The 25,996-nt window shown below is 60.4% G+C and overlaps 2 protein-coding genes across 10 annotated transcripts; both read right to left on the minus strand.

Moving 5' to 3' along the window:
* Window positions 1–8: 8 nt before the first annotated feature.
* LOC123853654 (transcription factor MafG) lies at window positions 9–18,073 on the minus strand. Of its 9 annotated transcripts, none has more exons than XM_045888247.3 (8): window positions 17,941–18,073; window positions 17,438–17,570; window positions 17,118–17,188; window positions 16,215–16,394; window positions 15,806–16,027; window positions 15,541–15,633; window positions 15,204–15,367; window positions 13,690–14,545 (listed from the first exon to the last, which is right to left on the minus strand). In XM_045888247.3, exons 2-8 carry the CDS (start codon window positions 17,502–17,504, stop codon window positions 14,380–14,382), a joined length of 963 nt encoding a protein of 320 aa, XP_045744203.1. In that variant the 5' UTR covers window positions 17,505–17,570; window positions 17,941–18,073; the 3' UTR covers window positions 13,690–14,379. The 9 variants fall into 9 exon arrangements, with proteins under 9 accessions (XP_064439459.1, XP_045744211.1, XP_045744207.1 ...); XM_045888246.3 differs by having other exon boundaries at window positions 17,933–18,036; XM_064583389.1 differs by lacking the exons at window positions 13,690–14,545; window positions 15,204–15,367; window positions 15,541–15,633; window positions 15,806–16,027 and adding exons at window positions 9–4,833; window positions 4,934–4,996 and having other exon boundaries at window positions 17,933–18,039.
* Window positions 18,074–20,370: 2,297 nt separating this feature from the next.
* Window positions 20,371–22,582, minus strand: MYADML2 (myeloid associated differentiation marker like 2). Its single transcript, XM_045887988.3, has one exon. The coding sequence runs from the start codon at window positions 22,387–22,389 to the stop codon at window positions 21,466–21,468; it is 924 nt and encodes a 307-aa protein (XP_045743944.1). The 5' UTR covers window positions 22,390–22,582; the 3' UTR covers window positions 20,371–21,465.
* Window positions 22,583–25,996: the final 3,414 nt, after the last annotated feature.

Genomic DNA, 25,996 nt, shown 5'->3' on the forward strand with positions numbered 1-25,996 from the left:
ACCTGACAGTCTCTTTAAAAGGTGTTTATTGATCATATACAAAATAAAGAAAACCTTATATATCACAAACATACACTATGTACAGCAATAAATACCCGGGGTCCGGCCCAGTGCCGCCCCCCTGGACAATAATTTAGCAATAAATACTGCACAGGGCAGGGTGGGCACTGAGGCCGAGGCCCGCCCCAGGGAGGCCCCTCCTCACCTGGATCTTCACCAACCCCTGCCAGCCCTGGCAGGTCCCAGGGAACCCCCACCTCCCCCTGGTTTCAGCCCTAGGCAGGACAGGCAGGGTCTGATCAACTCTGCTTGGACCCAGCCTCTCAGCGCCAGGAGAGCACCAGAGCTGGACACACGGGACAGCCCTTGTCCTGTTGCCCTAAGATGCCAGGAGAAGGCTTTCTGTACCCACTCCCGTTTGGTTAAAGGCTTCAGGGAGTAGCAAATTGAGGGGATGGGGAGAAGGGAGGGGCTGGGACACAAGGTTGCTGGAGGGGCTGTCCCCTCGCAGTTCATCCGGGGCACACTCTCCTACACTCCAGCTCGGGCTCGCCAGACACCCACGCACCAAGGCGCTGCTCCAGCGTGGGGTGGAAACGTGCGCGACTGGCCCAAAGGTACAGCACACACTCAAAACACACAGGCCTGAAGCGGGACAGGCCACAGCCCTGCCTCTGTGTCTTCCACTTCTCCCCACCTGCTCCAAAACTAGACAGCCAACAGGAAGGCAATAACGCGCCAAAAAGAATTATTCAGTGGCTTCTGGGGGGAAAAAAATCGTTACTGTGTTGGTTCCTTTCACCAAACCACAGCCTAAAAAAGTAACTTACAAGATCCCAGAGCGGAAATGGTGCTGCAGGCTGTGGCTTGGGCTTCCCAGCTGTGGACGGGAACTTTAGCCAACTGGCCACCTCAGAGAGGGAGGCAACAGGGGCAGGAGGGGGCTTGACCACCTGTCCCAAAGCGGGCTGCAGCCGATCAGAGCCGTGGGCTCAGGCGCCGACCAAAGGGGCTGCTGCTGACGGTCAGAGTTGCGCACACAGACCAGAAGCATGGACCAAGAGCCCAAGAGCCTCCCGGGGAGACCCGGCATCCGGCAGAAACCAGCACCCACACAGCTGAGCAGCCGTGTCTTCTCACCGGTACAAACAGCAGTGCTACCCAGCAGGGCAGCAGCCAGGGCCTCGGGGAGGTCTCCCTGGGGACATACTCAGGGCAGAAGCTGACCTGTTCCCACAGGGTTCTCCTCTGAATCTGAGTGTCCGTGTTGGGATAAGGGAGGAGTGGGGGCAAGGGCTAGATGGGAAGGTGCACATCACGGTTTACTTAGCGGGCAAGTTTGGGAGACTTGGCTTCAGCCAAAGCCCTCGATTTGCTGTGTCAGAAAAGTCGAGGAGAAAAAGAACACAACACCCTCACAGTAGGAAAACTGAATTAACAAGAATCAGAAAGACACCAAGCCAGTCACGTGTGGACACAGGCTCTACTGTCAAGAAACCAAGGTGAAGGGGGAAAGGGGCAGAGTGGCCCCATGGGGCCGGCTTGACGGGAACGGGACGTTCCCCCCAAGGAACAGCCGCTCCAAATCCAAACACCTTGAAAGGAAGCACGGCCTCGCTAAGTCCAGAAGCTTCTATTACCTACACCAGACCTGCAATTTCCCTTCTACCTGGGCCCACCCTCCAACTCGCCTCTCACGTTCCAAACCTGCCTCCTTCCTCTGCTCTCCAGGTCTCCGGGTGGCAGATGGCCGACTACCTCCCAGCCAGCACCGAAGTGGGGAGCGTAAGTGGATATGGAGGGCACGGGCTTCTCCCCCTCTTCAGGGAGTCTTACGATGCGATTCCAACTCAGTGCTGCTACAACCAACATCAACAACTTTCGTCGACACCCTAGGTAGACAAAGCCACACAGCAGGGAGGGGCAGGAAGCCCCTCAGTATTGAGAGTCAACGGTCAAAATCTCCACTGCAGGCTGACCCGGCACAACCAGGAACGACAGGGCATCTAGGGCCAAGAGAAGCCCATCCACCTGACAGGAGCATGTCCCCGCTCCTGTCCCATGGGCACCCTGGGGATGAAAACCCCGCTGCCCAAGAAGTTACACCCTGCCAGGCCACACTGGGTTTCTTTTCACCAGCCCACACGTCTGTGCTTTACAGGGTTCAGGGCCCCCAGAGAAGCCAACCAGCGACCTCCAGGAGAAGGTCTGGAGGCTGAGGCCCATGTGGCCAGAGACAGGGCAGTAGCCTCTTGAGGGCCGGCACTGCAGGCAGCTCCTGTCTCATGCCTAGGAGGAGCTTCTGGAGCCAAGTCTGGAAGACTAGCTGCCTCTGCCAAGGGGCCCTGGGAAGGTGGGCTCAGCCCCGGAGAGAAGCACCTCCACGAGCTGAGCAGCGCATCCCTGGAAGACACAGATACCAAAGGGAGGCGAAAGGAGGCCCAAACCCAAGAGCTGGCGCAAGTTCAGGGCGAGGTGAGGGACAGGACCTGGGCCTGTAGACCACAGCCCTTGTTTGGCACCGGTGGAGACCCCCCACCCCGGCCCTCAGGAAGGGAGAAGGGGCCACCCCAGACGAGCCCCAAAACCACCTGGCTTTGCCTGGGAAGCATTCCTTCACGGCATGGAAGCACTGCTGGGGTAAGTGGGCAGCAGACCTGGAAACTCCCATGTGGGCCTTGGGGTTCCCCTGATGAGGCCCACGTGAAGCCTATAGGAACAAAGCTGGGGTCAGAGACCAGAGCCCACACATGTTGACTAGAGGCCAAAAGGAAGACACCTGGGGGCACCCAGTGACTCTGTGGTCCCTGCAAATCTGCCAGCCATGGCCAGAGGCCGTGGGCGTGGAAGCAGTGGGGGGGGGTGCTCTGGGATGGCCCCTCGTTTCACCTGCCCTGCCCCTGAATCAGCCCAAGCCTTACACAGACATGCGAAGCCAAGGCTGTGCAGAGGTGAGAGCGGCAGAGCCCCGGATCTGATCCTCTGGGGTCCTGGGTCAGGCACCGAGGCAGAAGGGGCTGGGCTGGCGGGCAGACCCCCAAGCGCTGCTGGAGCAGGCGCTGCCCAGCACCCCAGTCCAGGCCCAGCAAGCCAGCAGAAGCAAAAACACAACCAAATCCAAAAAACAAACACGGGATTAACAGACACAAGAAGTGACACCCACAGGTCAAAGGTCACCAGAAGCACCAGCACGTGACGCTGCACAAGACCTCACCAGGCACGGACGACACCACGGCACCGGCAAGAGACGGAAGCAGGAAGGGCGAAGGAGTAAGTCACTTTCGGTACAATTGCAAAAGAGATAGCAAAGAGGACGCCAGGACGCGCCTTGTGGTCGCTCACGGCTTGGCTTTTTTTTTTTTTTTTGTCTTTTTTTAAACTAAGTTTTATAAATAACGTCTGATAACTCTGTGTATATAAAAACTAAACTCCAACAGCCACAAAGACTTGTCCATAAGTTTACAAGAAAGGGATTTTTTTTGTTGTTTGCTTTTTTTCTTTTGTTAAACTAGCAAAGTTTCTATTATACTTTCCTTCCTCGTCCATATATACGGTCAAATGTTCTTGTTTTTTGTTTTTTTTTTTAAAAAGACAGTTTTATAAATACTCTGCAGCTCTTTTTTCTTTAGCTTTTAAACATATAATTTAATAACTTCGTAAAAGGAACTCCTCTCTTTTAAATAAAGGGCTATGTAACCACACAAATAGGTCATGTAAACAGTGACACGGGACCCATCGCAGGACACTGGACACACCCTTCACGTATGCTCACAACCAGTGATTTAGTCTTGTTCAGTGCAATGCGTCAGGCTCAAGCGCCATGGCCCCTGGCCCAAAGCCACAGAACGCCCCATCCCTCCCAGTGCCTGTAGCGCCCAGGCTGGTGGCCCGCCCACCCAGGGCCCTCGAGGACACCCCACTCGTTGGAGCAGAGCCCATCTATGCCTGTTGGCTGCACTGAATCACAGCCCCTGCCAGCCAGCAGCTGTCAGGGCCTGGGGGCCACCCGGAGTGGACAGCAGCCCCTCCTGCCCTGGAGCCCTCCCTGCTCCAACACACGAGCCCCATGCGCTCATTCGATCTTTCTCTGTTCCCACAGGGCCAACTCTGGACGCCAAGCCTGCATGGCCTTGGTACAAAGGGGACTGGGGCAACCGCACGTCACCGCCGAACTGACCAATCCCAACGTACAAAACACACGATGACAACGACGAGATCAAAGGGGCTCAGCCCGGCGCCCCTGGGGTGCAGGTTGTGCTTTGCAGGGAAGGGAGGAGGCAGGAGAGGAAGAAGAGGAGAGGAGAAAGAAGGGGATAGGGCTGCCAAACTCGCCATGCGCCTAATGGCCCCTTGCAGACCCGCCCGGGCAAGCGCGCGTCCCTACGACCGGGCGTCCGTCTTGGACTTTACTATCGTGATGACGCTGGTGGCGGCCACCTTGCCAGGGACGAGGGGCCCCAAGCCGGCAGCGAGGGGGCCCCGGGCCGGCGCCACGGGGCTGCGGGCCACGGTCCTGGCGAAGTTCTGCAGGGCCTCGTACTTGGAGCGCAGCGCGTCGAGCTCCAGCTTCATGCTCGCGTTCTCCGAGGCGAGCTTCTCCACCTCCTGCTGCAGCTCCGCCTTCTGCTTCTCCAGCTCCTCCTTCTGCGTCACCCGCTTGACGCGGCAGCTGGCGGCGTAGCCGCGGTTCTTGAGCGTGCGCCGCCGCTGCTTCAGCTGGATGATCTCCTCCTTGGACAAGCCCCGCAGGTGCTGGTTCAGCTCCCGCACCGACATGGTCACCAGCTCCTCATCAGTCAGGCTGGTGCCATTCTCGCCCGGCTCCCGCTTCACCTGCGGGCAGGACAGCATGAGGTCAAGGCTCCGGGGGGACCGCCCACCTTGTGGCCCGCCCCCCGCCCCCCTCAAGGCACCGCCCACTCCGGCCGCTCACCTTCAAGGCCTTGTTTCCTTTATTGGGGGTCGTCATAACCCGGGGGCACAGCAAGCAGGCACTCTGCGAGACAGGGAGCGGAGGTCAGGACCTTGGAGACTACTCCCCTCTCCCTCTCCAGGCCACACAGAGCCTGGGGAAGGGGCCCAGCCCCCAGCCTCACCTCTCACCTCACCATTCCCAATACCTGGCCCCGAGGACCACCTGCCACCCTTCGGGTAGGCTGCTCCCTGTCCGCCTTGTCCCTAGGGTACCCAGTGGGTCTGACGGGGGAAGGGGAACAGAAGGGCTGTTAGAAAGGCAGAGACCAGAAAAGGGCCTTGGGAAGGGATGAGAGGGATGCAGGAAGGGCCAGCCTAGAAGGAAGCTGGGAGCTTTAAAAATAACCCCAGTGTGCGCCCCAGAGCATGGCTGTTCCTGGCGAGTCACGCTGACTCAGCACATCGCTCCCGCTCCCGCTCCCTCACCAGCCTGGCCTGGCACTCCCCAAGGCTGCCAGCCAACACAGCCCCAGGGGACCCACAGCCTAAGCAGAGCACTGCTAGGGCCAGAAAGGCCAGCCTGGCCAACAGCAGGTGAGGGCTGGGGCCAGTGACCCTGCACCTGCGTACTCCAGGGCCCTACCTCCTACAGCCACCTCCCCTTAGCTGGCCCTGCCCCCACGAAGGCTTAGGGGCCAGTGGGGACTCAGGCCAAGAGGAGGATGAAGGAGAGCCCTGATTCTCCCACAGACTTTTCACTTTGAAGAGCTCAACTGTTTTCAGCATTGGTGGGAGCCCCCCCCGCCAGGTGGCAGGCATCCCAGCAGAGGCCGGGCTCAGCCCACCTCCACGGCTGATGGAGCAACCTTCCTGTGGCTTTGGATTGCAGCATTTTGTGCCCCTGCCCCACCCCATCCACGCTATTTCCTAAGAGTGCCGGGTTGGCCACCCAGGGGGCCTGCTCAGCCCCCTCCTGCCCCCTCCCCCCCAGCCAGGGGTCACTGCCCATAGCACAGGGAACAACAACAAAAGGACTTGGGGAGGGGTGGACCAAAGGGCCCCCTCACACCCACTCAGTTGCCCTTCCCACACTGGGCCCTCACTGTCTGCTTCCTCAAGCCCTGCCAAGGACGTTTCTACGCACCTAATCCTGCAATTCTGACTCAGCCAGCCCCCATCAAACCCTTAGGCAAGGACACTCCCTTTCAGCCCCCTACTTTCCAGGTTAGGCGCAGAAAGGTAAATGGCTGGAGGGAAAGTTGGACCACGCCTCCCTGCTGCAGGAGGTCATAAGCACTGCAGGCAATTCTGGGCTGGGGGGCCTTCTGACCCTCACTGGGGAGATAAAGCACGGGTTAGGGAGGTGGAGGTGCAAGGTGGCTCCAGGGTAGAGCCGCCACGTCACCTCGCCTCGCCCCGGGAGGTGCCTCACCACAGCCAGCCAGGTCACCCAAGGCTCTCAGGCAGGCCCTGAGGCTGGAGTCCCACGGCTGTTCCGGAGCAGAGGATGGAGAAGATAGTCACTGGAGGTCAGAAGATCCTCAGGGCCCCAAATGCACCCTGGGGGCCAGGATTTCATGGCCAAGCTGGAGGGCCTCCCCCAGCCTCGAGTCTGAGTCGGGGTGCAGGGACACTCCCCTGGGTCCTTCCATTGTCAGCCCAAAGGAAAAGTCCTGGCACCAGCTTTGCCCACCAGCCATCCTCCTTCCTCCACCCCTGAATGCTGAGCACAACGGTGACTTCCTGAAGAGATCACACACAAAAGTGCCGAGCGTGGCGGTTGGGAGCTGAAAAGTGCCTCCTCGACAGATTTCACCCTCTGCAGAAGGCCTGAACTCAGCACAAGTGCAGCCTCTCGCCTCCTAATCACAGGTGTAGCGTACGTGTGCGTGCGGGGGGAGGGGCAGGGCTCAGCAGAGCCAGGGCTTCAGCCTCCTGAGCCAGCCTCTGCGCACCTGGGAACACACACAGATGTGACAGTGATAGCCTCTGGGGATGGACTGTGAGAGAGAGCTCAGGGCACCTCTAAAGCCAGAAGAGGGTATCCAGGAGGCTGGATTAAGGAAAAGCTTCCTCTTCTCGAAGGCCCAAAGATTGGTCCAGAGCTGGGGCCCAGTCATCCTTACCTGCTCACCTTGTGTGGCTGAGCCACACTGGTAGAGAAGGCACGGACAGTCCCATGGGCCTGAAATCACCAAGGTACCCTGGGCCACCCCCTCAGGCTGACAGCCAGCTGGGAAGGGAAAACAGGTTCAGACAGCTCCATCCCTGTACCTGGGCCCAGACTCTAGGATGTGGACACTGGGCAAGAGGCAAGACAGTCAGCCCCTGCTCCTTCTCCTGGCCTGCAAACTCTAGCGGCCAAATCTCCCAAACAGTGTGGCCCCAACCTAGCCTGACCTTCCTCCCACCCTGCCCTTCAGAACCACCTCCTGCAAAATCCCTCAGCCACTGAAAGCCATTCCAAAAAAAAGTCGAAAACTTAATTTCCACCTAAGAATAAATGAGAAGACTTAAAAAAGTACCCCCTTCAGGAATCTGCACTTTGCTAAAGTATAAAATTCCAGCCAAAAGATCAGCTGAAGTGTTAAACATCTGGCATCTATAAGCCCAAGGCTAAGTGTCTATGAGAGCGTGTGTGTGCTGGGGGGAAGGGGTACCCCCGAAGGCGAACCACAAGGCCAGCCTGACCTAGCCATGAACCCCTAGGCAAGAATGGTCAGCTCTGGTCGAGACAAAGCACCCTACCCCTGAAGTCCAGACACCACCCACACATTCAGGAAAGGTAGCTCAGGCCACACCACCCTTAGGCTGTCACCCCCGAGAGGCCCGACACCCACAGGGCCACAATCCTTACTAACACCCACACGGCACAGAGCCTCAACCTCAAGTGGGACAACTCTAGGGTGATCGGGAACTGCATCATTCCGCTCCATGCCTTCCACACCAGCCCACCAGCCGTGCCCCGAAGGCCAGGCACCGTCAAAGCCACGGCCACCTGCAGCTTTGCCCCATACCCCAAGGCCGGGCGGCGAAAGGGGCAGGGCCTGCTCACCGGACACCTCACTCCCCAGATGTCAAAGTCCTGCTGCTTTGGCTCATTGGCAGTTTCCTGGTAGAGCTGCACCTGCTTCCCCTGCCCTGTCCACTGTCCTCCAGGACTTGAGTACAGGCACCCCTTTTTCTCCCACTGACTCCCTCTCTGGCCAGGGTGTATCCCTCTCTTCCCCGCCCAGGGGCTGCCCAGCCTAGCCAACCAGACCAGTCACAGGGAAAACCTGCTTCCCAGCCTGGCAAGCACGGCCCCCCTAAGCTCCTCCCCTCCTCTCACTCCGAGAACTATTTCCCAGTTTGGGGAACTGTCCCAGACGCTGGTCAGGGACCCGCTGCCTAAGAAGAGCATGCCTGGGAAGGGATGGGCAGGCCAGGGGCTTCACATTCTGCCCGGAAAGATAACCTGCACCAAGGCCCCTCCACATTCTCCTCACCCACCCTGCCTTCAACTCACATACCAGCCCAAACTTGAACCGGTGCCCCAGTCCCTGGGCCTGGCCCCTTCCCCAGTTTCCCTCCTACTCTGATCTTCCGTCCTTTCAGACCCCAGGCCCCAAGCTCAAATCCCCCCGCCCCAGACATCAGAATGAGCATCGAGTGACCTCATGCTGATGACTCAGCAAGTCTCCCTCTGGGCTCTGGCACGCGTGTGTCGGAGCGAAGCCGGCGCGAGCAGGGTCTTCCGGGCCCCGCCACGTGCCGCCCCCTCCCCCCCCAGGCCCGCCGAGGACCCCTGCGCCCGGGGAGGCGGACACAGACACCTGATGAATCAGCAGCTAGAGCCGGGGCCCCAGGCTCTTCCGCGGAGCCCTAGGCGCCCCGCTCGACCCCACCCTTTCCTCCCGCCACCACGGCCGCCCCTCCCACCGGGATGCCCGGGGCTCCGCCGAGCGAGCCCCGCGTACGCCCCGCCCCGCCCTCCTCCGTCCCCCGCGACCCATCCCCAGCGTCCCCGGCGCAAGGGCCAGGAGCTGCTCCTGACCCGCGGGGAAACCGAGGCACGGGCCGCCAGGAGGGCGCAGGGGAAACCCAAAGCCGGGACGCGCGGCCCGCGCCGCCCCCGGCCCGCCAGGAGGAGCCGCGGCCCCGCCCGCCCCCACCCCGGGCCCGGAGCCCCCCGCCAGCCGCCCGCCCGGCCCGCCGCCGCACTCACCCACCACACTGCGGGCCCGGGCGGGCCGAGGCCGGGACGGGCGGGCGGGCGGGCGCTCCGAGGCCGCGCGGGGGCTCCGGGCCCGGGGTGGGGGCTCGCCGCCTGCGCGGGCCGGGCCGAGCGCGCTGGGAAGGCCGGGCCGGACCAGGCTCGGGATCCGCCGCCGCAGCCGCCGCCGCCGCCGCCGCTCCACAGACGTCACATGATGTTTGGTCACGTGGGTTCCATTCATGAAGCGGCGACGCGGCCGGCCGGGGCTTAAAGGGGAAGGAGCGGCGGCGGCGGCGGCGGCGGCCGCGGCGGCGGCGGCGGCGGCCGGGCGCGCCCGCACTGCGCCTGCGCGCCCGGAGCCGTCGCCCGGGCACCGCGTGCCGAGCCCTGCCCTAGCGGGGTCTCGCGGGACTGGCCCTGGGCGCGCGCTCCTCGGCGGGCCACGCTCCGGGCCGTGAGGCGGGGGCTCCGGGGGCCCCGGGGGCCCGTGTCCCGCTTTCCTGACCCGCGGGACCGGTGCGGCCCTGAGGCCCCCGCGCATCGCGGAGAGGCTCCTCCAGGTGCTTCCGATCCTGCATGGCGGGCACTGCGCGCGTTACCTCGCGTAATTGCCCAGCCGACCCCGGCCCTGCCAGGCAGCCGTGGCCTGGTTCACAGAGGACCCGACAGCCTTGTCCAGGATTCGGAGTGAGGTCTGGCCAAGGCCACCTCCAAGGTCCTGCGAGGACTGTGGTGCGTCCTCCCCACCGCCCCGAGACCTCACGTTAGTGACGAGCCCTGGGGCAGCGCAAGGGACCACACCGTAAACATCTGTTGAATAGTTGATGTGCCCGCCGCACCTTTCCTATTTCATCCACATCTGTCTGGGACTCCGTTCCCACGGGCCCGCGTCTGCTCCCGCCCCTTCTGTAACAGGACCTCTGGATGCTGCTCAAAATTCCCAGAGACAGGCAACCAGGGGGAGACGGGGCACTGGAGCGATCCCATTCCCACTCCCAAGTCCTGGACTTCCCTTCTCCGGTGTAGAGCCAGGAAGGGTGTCACCCCGCGAGGCAGGGCAGTGGGACTCAGGTGAGCTGGCAGAGGGAGCAGTGACGGACCGGCGGCGGCCGGGTCTTTGTGGGAATTCAGTGCCACTGACTGATGAAGGCCGTCTGCGGAGGCCCCCAAAGCCAGGGACATAAGGGCCCCCGCAGGACCCCCTGCCTGCCTCCAGGAACATCTCTCCATCCCACAGTGCCTGTACCCTGCTTTGCAGGGTTGTGTGTGGTTGTCTATCCCAAGGTGCTCTTTCAGGGCAGGGCATGACATTGTACTCCAGGGCCTTAATATAGCTGGGGCATGACTCTTACTTTTTTTTTTTTTAAAGATATTATTTGTAGGGGCACCTGGGTGGCTTAGTCGGTGAAGTGTCTGCCTTCTGCTCAGGTCATGATCCCAGGGTCCTGGGATCGAGCCCCACATCGGGCTCCCCGCTCAGCGGGAGGCCTGCTTCTCCCTCTCCCACTGCCTACTTGTATTCCCTCTCTCACTGTGTCTCTATCAAATAAATAAAATCTTTAAAAAATATAAATAAAAATTAAAAAATAAAGATTTTATTTGTAAGTAATCTTTACACCCAAGGTGGGGCTTGAACTCATAACCTCAAGATTGCATGCTCTACCAACTGAGCCAGCCAGGTGCCCCAGGGGCACGACTTTTAAAGTCAACCAAATATACAGAACTACAAAGGCTTGCCCCTGAGGACAAAAATGCAGTCCTGTGGGCTCCAGCTTCTCTAGCCTCCTCGCCAGCACCACCAGCTCCGTTCTCCTGGTCACACTTGGTAGGGATGTAGGGCCTGAACTACTGACGGGCCTCAAAAGCCCCTCCACACAGCAGGACCCTGGCAGGCCACATGGGGTTGACTCGGTGCCACCCAGCTCAGGCCGGAACCACGCCATCAGGAAACACAGGTGATTGGCCCTGGGGCTGGGAGCCACCATGGGTGGAAGCTCACTGGCTAGTCCCCTCATGTCCCCACACCCCTAACTCCTCAATGCTCACAGGATGGGCTCCGGCTGCCATTTATACACGGGGGGTGACTGAGAGGCTGATTTATGTCGTGCTATTGCTCTCCTCCTCCTCCTCCCACTGGGAACACATCCGGCCACTTCTCCATCTTGGAAGAGGGGACAGGCAGGCATGAGGCTGCGCCCACCCGGGGCCACCAGAGAGGTCTGTGGGAAGTGAATTAGGGCCCAACTCACCTGGAGGCCAGTGACACTGTGTGGGTGTGAGGGCTGCCTCCTACAAACAGATGGCCCTGGGCCCTAAGGTCAGCCCTCTGGACATGTGATGGTGCAGGGCTGCCCACCTTCTAATCTCTGGGACCTGTGGGGAGGGGAATGTTCCAGACTACCCAGGCTCCTTTGCTGCCCCATCACCCCAGACTCTTCTTCAGAGCCGTGGAGAGAGTATGTGAACAGGGTCCTGATCACCTGCAGAGGAACAGGTAGCGGGTTTGTTTGCATGTCTCGCGGAGGCCATCAAGGAAGAGGACGTGCGATGTTGAAACACCCAAGATAGCCAAGCCCCCAGCATCTGTCTCTGGGTCCAGCCAGAGAGCCCAAGAGAGCCCATGTTGGTCTCACCTGCCCTAAGTCTGGCTGGCCCCCACCCAGGAACAGCACTGCAGCCTTGCTTGGGAGTGATACTGCAAGGAAACAGGCCCACGGGTTTCAGCATCCCTGCTGGTCCACGCAGCATCACCATGACCAGCTTCCAAGCTGCCTCTTGGGAGCAGATGCCGAGACCTGGCTCTCTGGTCCAGCCTGGCCTTCCCTGGGCCTCCAGTGCATTGCTTCCCACTGCAGCTGGCCACTGCCCTCCTGCTGGCACCTCCCAGATGTCCCTCTTCAGCTTGCACGCTCCATGGGCAGATCTGGTGGCCCCCCTGGCTTCTCCTGGAGTTCAGCAGGCCCCAAACTGACATTGCAAGGAGGCTCAGGGCACAAGGGGATGTGGTTGGTGTCCAAACGGACTGACTAGCCCTACTCCCACGGGGGTCCAGGCAGGGAGATAGGCCCATGCCAGGGTCCTCCTAGGATGGACTTCTCCCTTCTCTGTCTGGCCAAGGGCTGCTGACCTGTTTGTTCCGGAGCCTGAGCCCAGCTCTCATGGGGGCCACAAGACAGGGGTCAGCCTGGTACAGGAAAGGACTGGCAGAGAAGCAGGGCAAGGGGCCCCATCCAGGCAGGCAGGAGCCTAGGGCAAAATTCCAACTAGGAAACTGAGGCAGAAGCTGGACCAAGCAGAGGGAGCTGGTTCTTCCACCAGGCCCACCCGGCCCACTGGGCAGAGGGCAGTAAGTTCCTTCATGCCCCATTTGATAGGTGTCAGAACGGGCAGCGATGGCAGCCAGGAAGGCATGCCAAACTGACCCTCCCCAGTGGGACCCCTGTGGTGGCTTCTCTAGGTGGTAGCATCGCAATGCTTCCCAGCTGGCATCTGTGGGCCCCTGGCCCTTGAGGCCCAGCTCTGTCCTCGGCCCACCCTGCACCCATGTGAATCAAGTCCCTGCTCCTCCCACAGGGCAGTCTGTGCTCATGCTTACAGTGGCAGCCCTGGATGTCTGTCCCCGTGGGACACTCAGGCCTCGTTCACCTCCGCAGCCTTCTTGCCTAGCTCACTCCCCTTCCTCAGGCTCCATCAGGCTCTCCTGCTTCCCCACCTGTGGAACTTTGGCTTGAGCCAAAACGGCAGCTTGAAAGCCCACAGGTCCCATCTGCTGGAACCCAGTACCTTCTTCGTGGGTCGGAGTAAAGCCTCCTTGCAAAGCTTATCTGGACCCCGGTGCTTCCTCCAACACCATGATGTGCCTTTTCCACACTTCAGACCCACCTGCTCACTTCCCTCAGACCCAGAGCGCGGGGGCCGCACGCCCCCTCGTCCTACCAACGGCAAGTGCTCAGCGAGACCCGCCTTGGCTTGAAGGGGTGGCTGGAAGCCAGCCTTGGTCCTGGCCAGGCCTGTGGCCTGACCTCTTCTGGGAACGTTTTTTCCCCAGAGAGAGGGTGCCAAGGCTCTGTCAGAGAGGGGTGATTCCGGCTGCTCACTGCCCACCCTCATGCCCACCTCTGCGCACACAAGGGGGGACACAGGCCCTCCAGGCCCAGATATATACACATCTGCTGGTTCTGTGTCTCTGGAGACCCCTAATATACCTCCCTAGGGGGCTCCTTCCTCACCTGCCCCTGCCCGTGTGAGTGGAGGGGACATCTGCCCCCGCTAAGCTTGGAGGTGTGGAGGGTACAGAGGCTGGGGCCCCTCACACAGCAGGGCACGCAAAGCCCAGCCTCCAGTGCCAGCTTCGGGTCACGCCTTGTGACTGAGGCCCAAAGCACCACACTCTTCCCCAGAATCTCCCTCTACCTGTGCTCACTGAGACTCAGTCCCCCGCAGCCAGAATGCCTTGCAAAAAAGGGCTCCAGGACCTGTGGGCTGTGGGTAGCGTCTAAGACGACACTCAAAAAGGACCCTCTACAGCCGCTGGGGCCCTCCCTCCACACGAGGTGATGAAGTTCGAAACAAGGCACTGGGTTGGAAACCAATGTATTTCATCTAAAAGGCTGGGAAGAGAAATACAGGCTCTGTAAGGTGGGTGGGGAATGGGAGATACGGACCTCAGAAGTTGAGACTATCCAAGGAGCCCTTTTCTCAAATGCCAAACAGGGATAAGGGAGAGTTGGCAGCCGTGGTCCTGCCTGCCAGACTCAGGACACTTGGGACCCTCTGGTCCTTCTCACACTGAGGAGGCATCCCCCCAAGTGGAGATTGGAGAAGAGGCAGGGGTGGGATGGGGTTCCCTCCTTGGCTGGGCCTTCCCGGGAGTGGGGGTGCAGGGGAGGGACACTTGACCTTTGTACTCAGGAGGGGCCAAGCCCCAAGCCAGCTGACCATGGGGAGTTAAGACCCCCTGGCCTCCTGAACTCCAGAAGAGCTCCTGACCTGGTCTGGGGGCAGAGGAAGGGGGTCGCTGAGATCAGAGAATCCATCTGTGTTCTGGGCCAGAAAGCACTCAGTGACTGCACAAATTCCTGCTGGGAAGCGATGTGGTCCCTCCCTGGTTACAACCCCTGCTGACCTGAGTTGACCAGAGTGGCGGGCAGCAGGCTGCCGTGGGGACACCCTGTGTGGCCTGGGGCTAAGGACAGCCAGCACAGGAGTGTCCCAAGCGCAGCAGCGAGGAGGAGGTGGGGAGCAGCCTGGCGAGCATGTTGGACACCTCAGTTCTCCTTGCCTGCTGGGGCCAGGCTTTGGGGGACCAGCTTGGAGTGGCCAGAAGAGGTCAGTGAGGGCCCTGCAGAGGACTCCCGTTTCACCTTGTCCAGGATGGTCTTCTTGATGGAGGCTGGTGAGACCTTCTCCCGGTCAGCCATGGACTGCAGCTCCCTGGGGAGGCAGTGAGGAGGGCTGGCTCTCGGGCTCTGCCTCCCTCCTGGGCCCAGCTGTCCCCCAGGGGAGAAGGAGTGCCTGCTGGCCTGGGTGCTACTCTGCTGTCCCTCCTGCCACAGCTCCCTCTGCCAGCCACCCCTCCCCCACACGGCCCTCTGCCTGCCTCTCACCTCATTCAGATCAGCTCAGGGTCACCAAATCTACCGGCCGCCCCAGCCCCTGAACCCTTCATGGGACAACGGCTCCAAGCCAAGCCACCAAACCCTGCCATCCCTCCGGCCTCTTCGAGTCCTTCCTGCCAACCCGGAGCTGGGGCGAGCGCATGCGCAGAGCGGAGCCTCCTGCCGGCTGACCGGCGAATCTCCCCAGGAGGAGGAGGGCAGGGAGGAAGGGGTGACCCGGCCCACAGGGGTTCCCTCTGCTTCCCACTGGCCTGCCTCCCCGGCCTGGGTGGTCACCCTGGTGTGCGGGCTGCAGGGGGTGACACTCTGTGGGGAGCACAGCGTGGGCTCACAGGGCAGCCCGTCCCCATGGGACAACGGCTGGTGAGGGGGAACTATACGCTGTGACCCTGGGGGCGCCCCTGCCAGGCCTCGGTAAACGTCTGCTCAGGGAATGGCTGAGCAGAATGTGCGAGGCAGCACTGGGGGCCCACCGTGTGCGGATGCAGGAGGCCTCCACAGCGTTGATGAGGAGGGAGCGGAAGCCCCCACTCTCCAGGACATGCAAGGCGTGGATGGTGGCCCCGCCTGGAGAGCAGACGTTGTCCTTGAGCTGGCCTGGGTGCTTCTCCGAGTCCAGTAGCATCTTGGAGGCCCCCTATAGCCAGAGCGAACAGCTGACTGCCGCAGGGCGCCTCTCCGGCCTGCAGGCCACTGCCCGCAGCCCCGGCCCCCGTGCACCCGCTGATTCTCCACCCATCCACCCCCACTGCAACAGCATCAGGCCCGGCAAGGAGTGGCTCCCACCAAAGGACCAGGAAAAACACTGACCAGCAGAGCCTGGGCCCCGAGGCGGACCGCCAGGCGCCTGGGAAGCCCCATCTTCACGCCCCCATCAGCCAGGGCCTCCAGGGCTGTGAATGCCTGCAGGGAGAAGGCACTAAGCCATGGCCCTAGGCCCCTCCTCCTCCTCCAGACAACAGTGGGTCCAGCAGCTCTGCCCACTGCAGCCAGAGCAGGGAGCGGGGTGAGGACGTGCCCCAAGGGCCTGGGAACCGTCCACCACCACCAGTGGCCGCCCATCCCCGGTCCTCACGTAGGCTGGGCCGCTGCCACTGAGCCCCGTGACGGCATCAATCAGGTCCTCCTCCACCTCCGTGCAGAAGCCCACGCTACCCATGAGCTGCTCCAGGAGCCTGCCGTCCTCCACCTGGGCGTGGGGGCCCATGGCATACACGGTGGCCCCCTCTCGCACCACGACCGGCGTGTTGGTCATGCAGCGGATGACTTTGGGGGCTGGCTGGAACGCCGTCAGCTTCTGGAGGAGAAACCAGCTGTGTGTCTGTACCGCCCCTTGCCCAGCAGAGCGTGCTAGGCATGACTGAACGCGCTCGGGCAACTACGTATTTCCTGGCTTCTCGCTGTGGGCTGGGCCACTGTGCCCGTTTCACGGCCAGAGCTCCTGACCACCGTGCAGCACGCTGGCCTGGACCCACAGAGCTCACCTTCTCGATGGAGCTGATGGTGACCCCAGCAGCGCAGGACACCACGATGTGACGATCCTCAATGTCAGCGCCAATCTCGTCCAGGATAAAAGGGATGATGTGTGGCTTCACGGCCAGGAAGAGCACATCACTGTGCCGCACGGTCTCCTTGTTGTGGGGTGTCAGGTTCACTCCCAACTTCTGCAGGGAGCACCAACGTGGGCTCAGCCTGCCGACGTCACTGGCTGGCCCCCCTAGTATCCTCCCCAAGCTAAGAGCCCCACATGTAGAAGAGGACAGAGGTTGCTGAGAATGTGGACAGTCAGGGTAGGGGGCTCAGGGCATGGAGCTCTGACAGCCCCCAGCCACCCTTCCCACCCTGAAGTGGAAGAAGCTCTCTGCTCTGGAATACGTCCCTTTTGCAAACAGAAAAAGGGATATGTATCCATGCCACGGCCCTGATCCACCCCACCGTGGGCGACCGTCCTCCAGGGGTGAGTGGTGCTATGGGTGGCAGGTTCCCGGCTGGACATCTGGAGCCCTGATTCAGCTGTGGTAACCAAAGCTATTTCAGTCCCCAGATGTGTTCAACCTGGCCCTGACACTGTGGTCCCATCTGCCTGGCTCCCACAGCCCCTGTGGAGGCTCCATTTGGGGAACCCCATTCCAGTCCGGCACACCCCCCCCACCAGCTGCACGTGTGCCTGTCACCCAGGTTCCGAGAGCCGAGCAAGGGGAGCCACCAGCAGGCCAGGAGGCAGGGTCTGTGGGATACTACAGCATCTCATGGGGGGGGGCATGGTGTCTCCCACTGGCCCTTTACACCTGCGGCCCTCAGGGTCAAGGCGATCCCACTCTCTTCCCAGACACACCAACTAGCCCCTTCGGGGACTGCCTCCCTGTCCCCCTCCACCCTGCACCTACGCGGAGGGCAGAAACGGTGGCCAGTTCCATGTCTGGGGAGCTGGCCATGATCTTGTGGGCAGCCAGGATGCCTGTGGGTAACAGAGATCCTTCCTCAAGGCCTGTCCTGGCCTCCCCCCATCACATTCCCAGGAAGGAAAGTGGAAATCCCACCACCCAGATAAGACAGCAATCCCTGCCCCACCCCCAAACATCCCAAGGCTGCCATTTCCCACAGGACTGAAACAGGGCAAGTTTTCCAGACCCGAACCTCACCCCCAGCCGGTAGAAGGGTAATGGCCCACCCCAGCACTCCACGGCCTCCGGGCTAAAGGGCCTACCTGCGGCTGTGAAGCCCTTGGCCAAGGCGAAGGCCAGCTGGCCAGCTCCGATAAAGCCCACGCTCATGTTGTCTGGGGCCCCGCCCACAGGCCTCGCAGCTGGCACGGGCGCTGGGGGGCGCTGGGGGAGCAACTGCGGGGCGAGATGGGGCAGGATCCAGAGCAAGAAGTTGGGCGGGCAGCGCCAGGCCTGGCCGCTGGCCCCGCGCCCATCCCCCCGCTCCCACCGCCATCCCAGCCGGTCCAACTTTCCCCGACGCCGCCCGCCAGCTCCGACGTGGCAATCGCTCCAGTCTCCCTGCCCACAGTTTGCCCCCGACGGTCCCGGACAGAGGACACGGGGAGGGGCGTGCCGGCCTCCGGAAGGGGTCGGACAGCCGCGGGGGGCGACGGCTCGGAGCCCGGAGGCCCCCCAGGCCCGAGCTGGTGTGCAAATGCGCCTCTCCCCGTGCACCGCCCCCACCCACACCTGACCCCAGCTCCGCGCCCACTCACCCACTCACCGCGCTCAGGTCGCCCCGGAGCCGCGGAGCCGCGCCCGCCACGCGGCACCCGAGCCTCGTCGGCCCCGCCCTCGTCGCTCCAACCAATGGGCGGCGCGGCCGCCAGGCGCCGGCCAATCGAGGGGCGCGGGAGGCTCCGGGGCGGTTGCATCATCCTCTCGCCCCGCGCTCACGCCCCTGCCGCCGCGGCCCAGCCTCCCCGCGCCCCCGCCCCCCGCCCCGGTCCGCGCCCCCGCGACCGCGCGTGGGGACTGAGCGCGCCGGGGCTGCGGCTGGCGCGGGCCTCCGAGGAGCGGCCGGGGCGGAGGCTCCCCGCGCGGGGCCTGGTAGTGGGCCACGCGCACACGGGCACGCCAGGCTGGTGTCCTCAATCGCGTGGCCGGGGCTAGCTGTTACTTGATCAAACTGGAGAAGCCCAAACTGTATAACATTTTTGCTTGCTTGCTTTTCTTTTCCTTTTTTTTTTTTTTTTTTGTGGGAGGCTTGAAAACAATTTGCAAAATGGAAACATATTAAAATATAACACTATTTTGATACTGTGTTTTGTCGCTTTAAAATTTGTTTATTGTACCGAGAAGCTTGGACACTGGAGAGGATAGCCTAAGCCTTTTCAGAATCTCAAAATAGGGGGGCCCCTGGGAGGTCTAGGTCAATCCCTCTGAGATCCAGACCCTCTTTTTCCCAACTGGGGTTTTCTCTGCAAGTCTTCCCCGCCCCCCCCCACCCCCGGAGGCCATAGCCTGTACCATGTAAACCTCCCCAAACAGGTGCTTGGGGTGGGTAGTGATCAACCAGTCAACAGAAGATGAGATCCCATAGTGCCCCCCAGCTCCTGTGGAGCACCCCCACATCTCCTGACATCTTGTCTGCAGTGTCCATGGAAATTTTTGCCCCTGCATTTGGAGAACAAGTCATTTTTCCCCTGAGGATGTGTTCAGGGCTCAAGTGAGTTGAGTTTGCATTTGGGGTTTAGGATAGTCCAGGGTCCCAGTCAGCAGAAGGATTAAGGGCAAAGTAAGAAGTAATAGCCATTGGGAACCCAACCACCACCACCGGGATCCCCGCCCCGCCCAGGGGAAGGGGTGACCTGCTTTATTTTTTCAGTTCTGTATCTTAAATGGTAACAAGCTGTTCTCAAACATGATCCGGCATTACCCTGATGTTTGTGCCCCAGAAGCAGGGCTGTGAGCTCTTGTGGACACAATGGTGGCCACCAACGCCAACAGACCACTGGGTAGTGATGGTGCATGCAAGCTGGATCTCCTGGCGTCCACTGCATGGGTGCATCTGAACATTCAGTCCTTACCGTCTGAGGGAGGGGCCGTAGCAAGAGGCCCTTCTCCAGTTGGCACCCCCAGGATCCATGCCCACCAAACCTCACGACCCGAGTGCCCCCTGAGACTCCCGCCCACCAACATCTGCCCCATGACCCCACCCCACTTGTCCAAAGTGGACTGTCTGGGGAGTGGTCCAGACTCAAACCCGTAGGCATAAATCCAACAGCCCCCCCTGAGTATTGCCTGATTGGACATAATCAAAAGACAGAACCCTTCCTTTAAAAAAGTACTGTTTTTCAGTGATAAGGACAAATAACTCCCTCCTCCAAAAAGAAAAGGTCCTCCCACCCAGGGAGTGACTGTTGGCAGGAACATCCCAAGGCAAGCCTCCTGGAGGACTTCTGCCATGTTTATCTTGAGCCCTGGATCCCCCCTCCTTTGTCTTCCCCACAGGACCTTTAAAATTTAGGGTAGGTGGAGCACTGGGTGCACAAGGCCACTGGACAATGAGGAGACTGGGGAGCTGGTGACCATTTCAGAAGTTTGGCTAGAAAAGGAGGAAGACTGGTCCACCTCCAGGCCTCCCTGTGAGCTAGGAAGGATGCGGCCCATATGCTCATTTGTCACCTGGAGATGGACCCCCTGGCCCCCGCTCTCCCCCAGCCAGTGAGGGCTGTCAGGACACCTCAGGACACACTGGCTCCTGGTCCCTTTGGGGATCGGCTGTTGAGCCAATAACACCTGCCCCCCTCCAGATAAAGGACCCCTGTCAGTGCGTCCTCCCTACCAGGCAGGCGAGTCGCCCCCCTCGTGCTCTGCATGGCGCCAGCACAAGGGAGCCTGTGGAACCCATGGCTATGCCCTGCCCCTGGCAAGCCCCTGCAGGAGTGTGGGGTGCTGGTGAGCACCACTGGAAGGGGGGAGACAAGCTCGGCTGCACCCTCACCTCCCCACCCCCATTGCCCACAGAGGGAGAGGACAATGCCTGTTCCTTCCTCGGGAGGCTGCCCCTCAGCCCAAGGGGCACCTCCTCCCTCAGTCAGGCCCAGTCTTGGCCCGTCTCCCCGCTCACACTGGGTCACACTGGGGGGATGGCCCAGGAGGTGCAGCTGGCCATCGTCCCCTGGGCAGAGACTGCTCACCAGAGCCAGGATGCGTGTCAACATTGGCCTTTATTTCCTGCTCAAGGCCCCAGGACGGGCCACGGGGCTGCTGGACTCAGGGGCGGCCCAGTCCGGGCTCCTGAGCAGGAGGAGCTGGAGTGTGGCAGGGCTCAGCTCCAGTGGGCCCTGGTGGTCAGCGGCCAGGTGAAAGGATACTTGAGCGGAGATCGTGGGCCTGTGAGCACTAGGGAGGTGCCCGGCGCCCAGGCTCTGTGACCCAGCGGCTGCCCCCGGCTGGGCCCTCCCCCTGGGTGGGGGCTGCCCCAGACTCGCCTGTCTAGGGCCCACAGCAGGCCCTGCAGAAGCTGCCGCCCTGGGGCTGATGGTGGGTGCCTGGTGGGCACTCCCTCCCTGGGCGGGAACCCGGCTTCCCCTTGGCATTCTGTGCTCACTGCGGTGCTGCCAACGCCCTGTGGGCTCCTGCAGGCCCCCGGCACTGTCTCCAGCCTGCCGAAGCTGCCGTGTGTGACCACACCATGATTCCTGTTCTTCCTAAGGCCACTCCGAGGTGGGCAGGGAGGGGTCCCCACGGCGAGCTCCTTCTCTTTGAGCTGGTACAGAGCCCCCCAGCAGCGCCCTGCTGAGACCGCTGTCCTTCCCACACTCCTGGGAACCGTCCCCTTTTCAACTCTACTTAGGTCATGGCCTGAATGTGGTCTCCAGACACTGGGCACATGGGGCTGCCTCCAAACCCTAGCCTCGATGTCCACATCTATAAAGTGGGTCACAACAGCATCTGCTTCAAAGGCTTCTCATGTTGCAGTAGGGAGCACTGAGCCAGGGAGGGCCAGGAAATGGAGAGAAAGCGTGAGCGAGATACAGACAGAGATAAGAGATATACACAGAGAGATAGACCAAGAGACAGAGAGGGGCTGGGAGCTGCCTGGGGGAGGAGGATGCTTGCCTGTGTCCTGCTCAGGGCCTTCTGCCCCTCTGTCTCCCCTTCCCCCCTCCCCCAGGCTGGCCAGAAATCCAGGAGTGGCTCTGGTGGTTGCCTGCCTCGGGCTTGCTCCCTGGGCATCTGGGTTCACCCGGGTGGCCCTCACAGTGCCTAGGGCCCCTGGAGAGCCCTGGCAGGCAGGCAGCTACAGGGTGGGCACGAAGCGGATCCTCTGGGAGTAGGCGAGGTCGGCGATGTACAGGAGCAGGTTGACGTAGGTGAAGGTGGCCACCACCAGCTGGCTGTCCCAGGAGCAGCTGCCTTGGGGGCAGTCGGGGGGCCGCCCAGGCTCACCATACTTGGGGTCGAAACAGAAGACGGGCCAGATCACAGCTGCGCTGAGGTAGAGGAGCACGGCCAGGAAGGTGTACACCACCACCAGACGGTCGAAGGGGCAGCCCAGGCCCCCCGTGTGGCCCGTCACGCTCAGGGCCACCACGGCCACCGTGGCCAGGAAGCACAGGCTGTAGACGGCCACGCACCACTGGGTGGCCACGTAGCGCCCGTAGCGGCTGTCGTGGACGAGCGCCCCGAAGATGATGCAGGCCACGAAGGCCTGGACGATCTTGAGGAGCCCCGAGACCGTGGCCATGTAGCTGGCCACCTGGCCCGGCCGGGCCCGGGTCAGGGCTACCTCCGCAGCGTAGGCCAGGAAGAGGAGCCCGGCAAAGACGCTGGCGGCCAGGCGGAAGTCCCTGGCTGCGCAGCCCGTGGGCTCGGGGGGGCACTCCAGCCGGGTGAAGTACAGGGGGTAGATGATGGCGGCCGTAGCGGACAGCAGCGTGGCCAGCATGGCGAAGGCCGCGGTGAAGTTGCCCCAGGACAGGTGCAGGCAGCTGTGCAGCTGGGTGAACTCACAGGCCAGCACGAGGCCGGAGAGGGCGAAGCAGAAGCCCCACGCAGCCATGCAGAAGGTGCCCTGGACGCCCGCGAAGCCGCCCCGGTGGGCCACCAAGCTGAAGGTGGTGCAGCCAAAGGCCAGCTGCAGCACTCGGGCCGTGCCCACGGGGGACGTCACAGCGCCTAGGTGCAGGTACCCACCCCCGGGGGGCTCCATGGTGCTGCCCATCTGGCCGGCCTGGTCCTCGCCTCACTGGCTGCCCGCTGGCCCTGGCGGCCCGGCTCTCCGCTGTGCCCGTGGAGACAGGTGCCGGCAGCCTGCAGTAGCGGTGATGAGGACGCCGCCTGACATTGCAGCAGAGGGCCGCCTCTCCGCGGCCTGTGCGGGGCGGGCGAGCACCCCACCCCCACCCCACCCCCACCCCGCACTATAAATAGGTGGTCACGATTGGAGCCCCGGAATAGCAGCCGGGTGTGTCTGTCCCCAACCCCCAGGGTCATCTGACCCCTGCGTCCCACCGCCAAGCCCCTGCCAGGACCATTAACCCCTTGGCTGCTGGCACCGGCCCACCTCCGAAGCACCTGCCTCTGTCGGTCAGTTGGCTCCCCGGCCTGCGGGGGAGGGGGAGGGAGAGCTGCAGACAGGGAAGGTGGGCTCAGAAGCCTCCAGGATCACCCCTGGGAGGAGGGAGGACGATCTTCGGGAGGCCGGGGGAGCAGTGGGGGCTGGGATGGTTTCAGGACCCTGCTGTCCGAGTCCCTGGGGCTCTTGCTCAGCTTGATCTCCTGGAGGTGTTGGGACTGACCCCGGGGGGCATAGAGTTTTAATTATCATTTGGGGCTTTGTTATGGAACTCTTCACTTGTCTTTCCTCAATTATAATAATGCTTAGAAAAAACTCGGGTCTCCCCTCTTTAAGCTGAGGTATTAACAGTATATGAAATGATTTTGAAAATGAAGAACAATTTTCTGACTGTAAAGGTTGTCCATATGAAGGCCCTGTCAATACAGGAAAAGACAAAAAAAAATCCCATGTAATTCTGTTCCCCAGCTCAGCCACTGGGACCATCCTGCATACAATATACATCCTTATGCATATTTCTCTTGACTTTTTTTTTTTTGACAGTGATGGTCGTTTTCTTTTCTTTTTTTTTTTTTTAAGATTTTATTTATTTATTTGAGAGAGAGAATGAGATAGAGAGAGCATGAGAGGGGGGAGGGTCAGAGGGAGAAGCAGACCCCCCGCCGAGCAGGGAGCCCGATGCGGGACTCGATCCCAGGACTCCAGGATCATGACCTGAGCCGAAGGCAGTCGCTTAACCAACTGAGACACCCAGGCGCCCTCTCTTGACTTTTCATTTAGAAAAATCTCAGAGTTACAGAAGAGTTGCAAGATAATACAATGAACACTCAGATATCTTTCACCTAGATTCAAAAATTATTATTATTATTTTTAAAAATTTTATTTATTTATTTGTCAGAGAGAGAGCGAGAGTGCACACAAGCAGGCTCCCTGCAGGGAGGCTGACGCAGGACTCGACCCCAGGGCCCCGATCATGACCTGAGCCGAAGGCAGATGCTTCACCGACTGAGCCACCCAGGTGTCAAGAATTATTAATTCAAAATTAACTATAGATTCAAGAATTATTAATATTTTGCCCTATTTGTGTTCTCTCTCCCCCACACCATTAATAATTAATAATGCTAATTAATTTTGGGGACACCTGGGTGGCTCAGTCGGTGAAGCATCTGCCTTCGGCTCAGGTCATGATCCCAGGGTCCTGGGATCAAGCCCCACATCGGGCTCCCTACTCAGTAGGAAGCCTGCTTCTCCCTCTCCCGCTCCCCCTGCTTGTGTTCCCTCTCTCGCTGTGTCTCCCTCTGTCAAATAAATAAATAAAATCTTTTAAAAAATCCTAATCAATTCTGCAGATATGGTGATTTGCCACTAGATACCTCTATGGACACCTCCTAAGAACAAAGCCATTCTCCTACAGTTGGGAAATTTTTTTAAAAAGATTTTATTTATTTATTTATTTGACACAGAGAGAGTGAGAGAGAGCACACAAGCAGGGGGAGCAGCAGAGGGAGAGAGAGAAGCAGGCTCCCCGCTGAGCAAGGTGCCCAACTGGGGGGGGGGGCGGCTCTATCCCAGGACTTTGAGATCATGACCTGAGCCAAAGGCAGACCAACTGAGCCACCCAGGTGCCCCCACAATTGGGAAATTAAAGAATGATCACTTGATACATGGTCCTTATTCAATTTTCTCAATCTATCCCCAAAATATACTTTATACCTTTTATTAATTTAATTAATTAATTTTATTATTATTTTTTTAAAGTAGGCTTCATGCCCAGCATGGAGCCCAGTGCGGGGCCTGAACTCAGGACCCTGAGATCAAGACCTGAGTTGAGATCAAGTGTCTGACGCTCAACCAACTGAACTACCCAGATGCCCTCTATACCTTTTAAAACGTTTTAAAACATTTGCACCAGAATCTCATTGGGAGTATGCATTGCATTGGTCTGTCATGCATTGGTCTGTCATGTCTGTCAGTTTCCTTTATTCCGGAATAGTCTGTAGCCCCCCATACACACTGTCCTTTTGAAGAGTCCAGGCCAGTGTCTTCATAGGCTTTCAATGTGTATTGTCTGTCTGCCTGTTTCCCTGCGGTTAGATTCTGCTAAATGCTCTTGGCAGGAAAACCAGGGTGTCTGTCGGGAGAATTGTGACAGGGAGGGTCCAGAGCATGGGAGCTGGGCCGTCTGCTTGGAGTGGTGTCCCCACTTCACGTGTCCACGTCTCCATTTCCTGCCGTCCTCTCGGGGTCTCAGCAGCCGTGGGGGCCTCTTGTGGACAGTGTTCTTGGCGAACACACACACAACCCCCTCTAACAGTGGAACTGTGGTGGTCATCTGACCTGACGTGCCTGTTTATGATTTTTTCAGAACAGTTAATATAATCGTAAAATAAGGGATTCTCATTGGTTCTCACGTCTTTAATCTTCTGAGATAGCGTCTGGACGCTACAGGGTGGGTAGGAAGGCCTCGCAAGGCAGCCCCTTCCATGGAGTGTCCTCTTCCTGCTCACTGGGGAGCCTGGCCAGCTCACTCACACTCAGGAGGAAGTCTCCGTCCCTGGGCAGCACCGTATGCGCCCTTGGGAAGGACTGTCTGCTTCATCCCTCCACGTGTCCGCAGCTCATGACCCTGGGCAAGGGAGCAAGGGCGACATGGGCCTCTGGCGTGGGGGGTGCAGGGAGGATGGTTTCAGCTGCCACTGCCTTGTGACCACAGGGAGCTGGAAGGAAATCCTCTCGATCGGAGCAGACAGTTTCATTTATCTCAAGCAGACATGTGCCACGCTTCAGCCAAAGTTCATAACTTAGCAAATCCTAACAGTGAACCCAGCGGTGTTTCTCAACCACAGTAACAGTTGCTGGGGCACCACCCTTCCTGCCCTCCCCCGAGGGGTCCAGCCTGGAGCACCTGAAACCTTGGGAATCTCGGGAAGACCGGGCTCAGCATTGTCAGCGCTGGGGGGTGTCCCTGGGTGCCCGGGGATGGCCAGCCCAAATATGCAGGCAGAAGGCAGCCTCCCAGGACCCTGGAGCAGGGGTGGTGAGTGAGGGGGGTCCTCCCTTCCTGAAGAGACATGGCGGGGACCTCCAACTGCCAGCACGGAGATGCCTGGAAATCAGGTAAACATGGAGCGGGGAAATGCTGGGGAGGGACTGGCATGACGGCAACAAGAGTATCCCAGGGAGCCTGGCCTGCAAGCTGACCTGACAGTGACCACGGAGCCCAAGTAGGGCAGTGTCCTGGGATCAGCGCCCA

This window comes from Mirounga angustirostris, unplaced genomic scaffold (genome assembly GCF_029215605.1).
Source record: "Mirounga angustirostris isolate CCGP_5_RB_7025 unplaced genomic scaffold, mMirAng1.0.hap1 SCAF_17, whole genome shotgun sequence".
In the NCBI taxonomy this organism is placed as follows: domain Eukaryota; kingdom Metazoa; phylum Chordata; class Mammalia; order Carnivora; family Phocidae; genus Mirounga; species Mirounga angustirostris.

Coding starts and splice junctions, on each gene's coding strand:
- MYADML2 (XM_045887988.3), bottom strand. CDS start 22,389: ATGGGCAGCACCATGGAGCCCCCCGGGGGTGGGTACCTGCACCTAGGC.
- LOC123853654 (XM_045888247.3), bottom strand. CDS start 17,504: ATGAGCGTGGGCTTTATCGGAGCTGGCCAGCTGGCCTTCGCCTTGGCC. Junction 16,395..17,117: donor CCACCGTTTCTGCCCTCCGC/GTAGGTGCAGGG, acceptor TGCTCCCTGCAG/AAGTTGGGAGTGAACCTGAC. Junction 16,028..16,214: donor CCATCAGCTCCATCGAGAAG/GTGAGCTCTGTG, acceptor TTTCTCCTCCAG/AAGCTGACGGCGTTCCAGCC.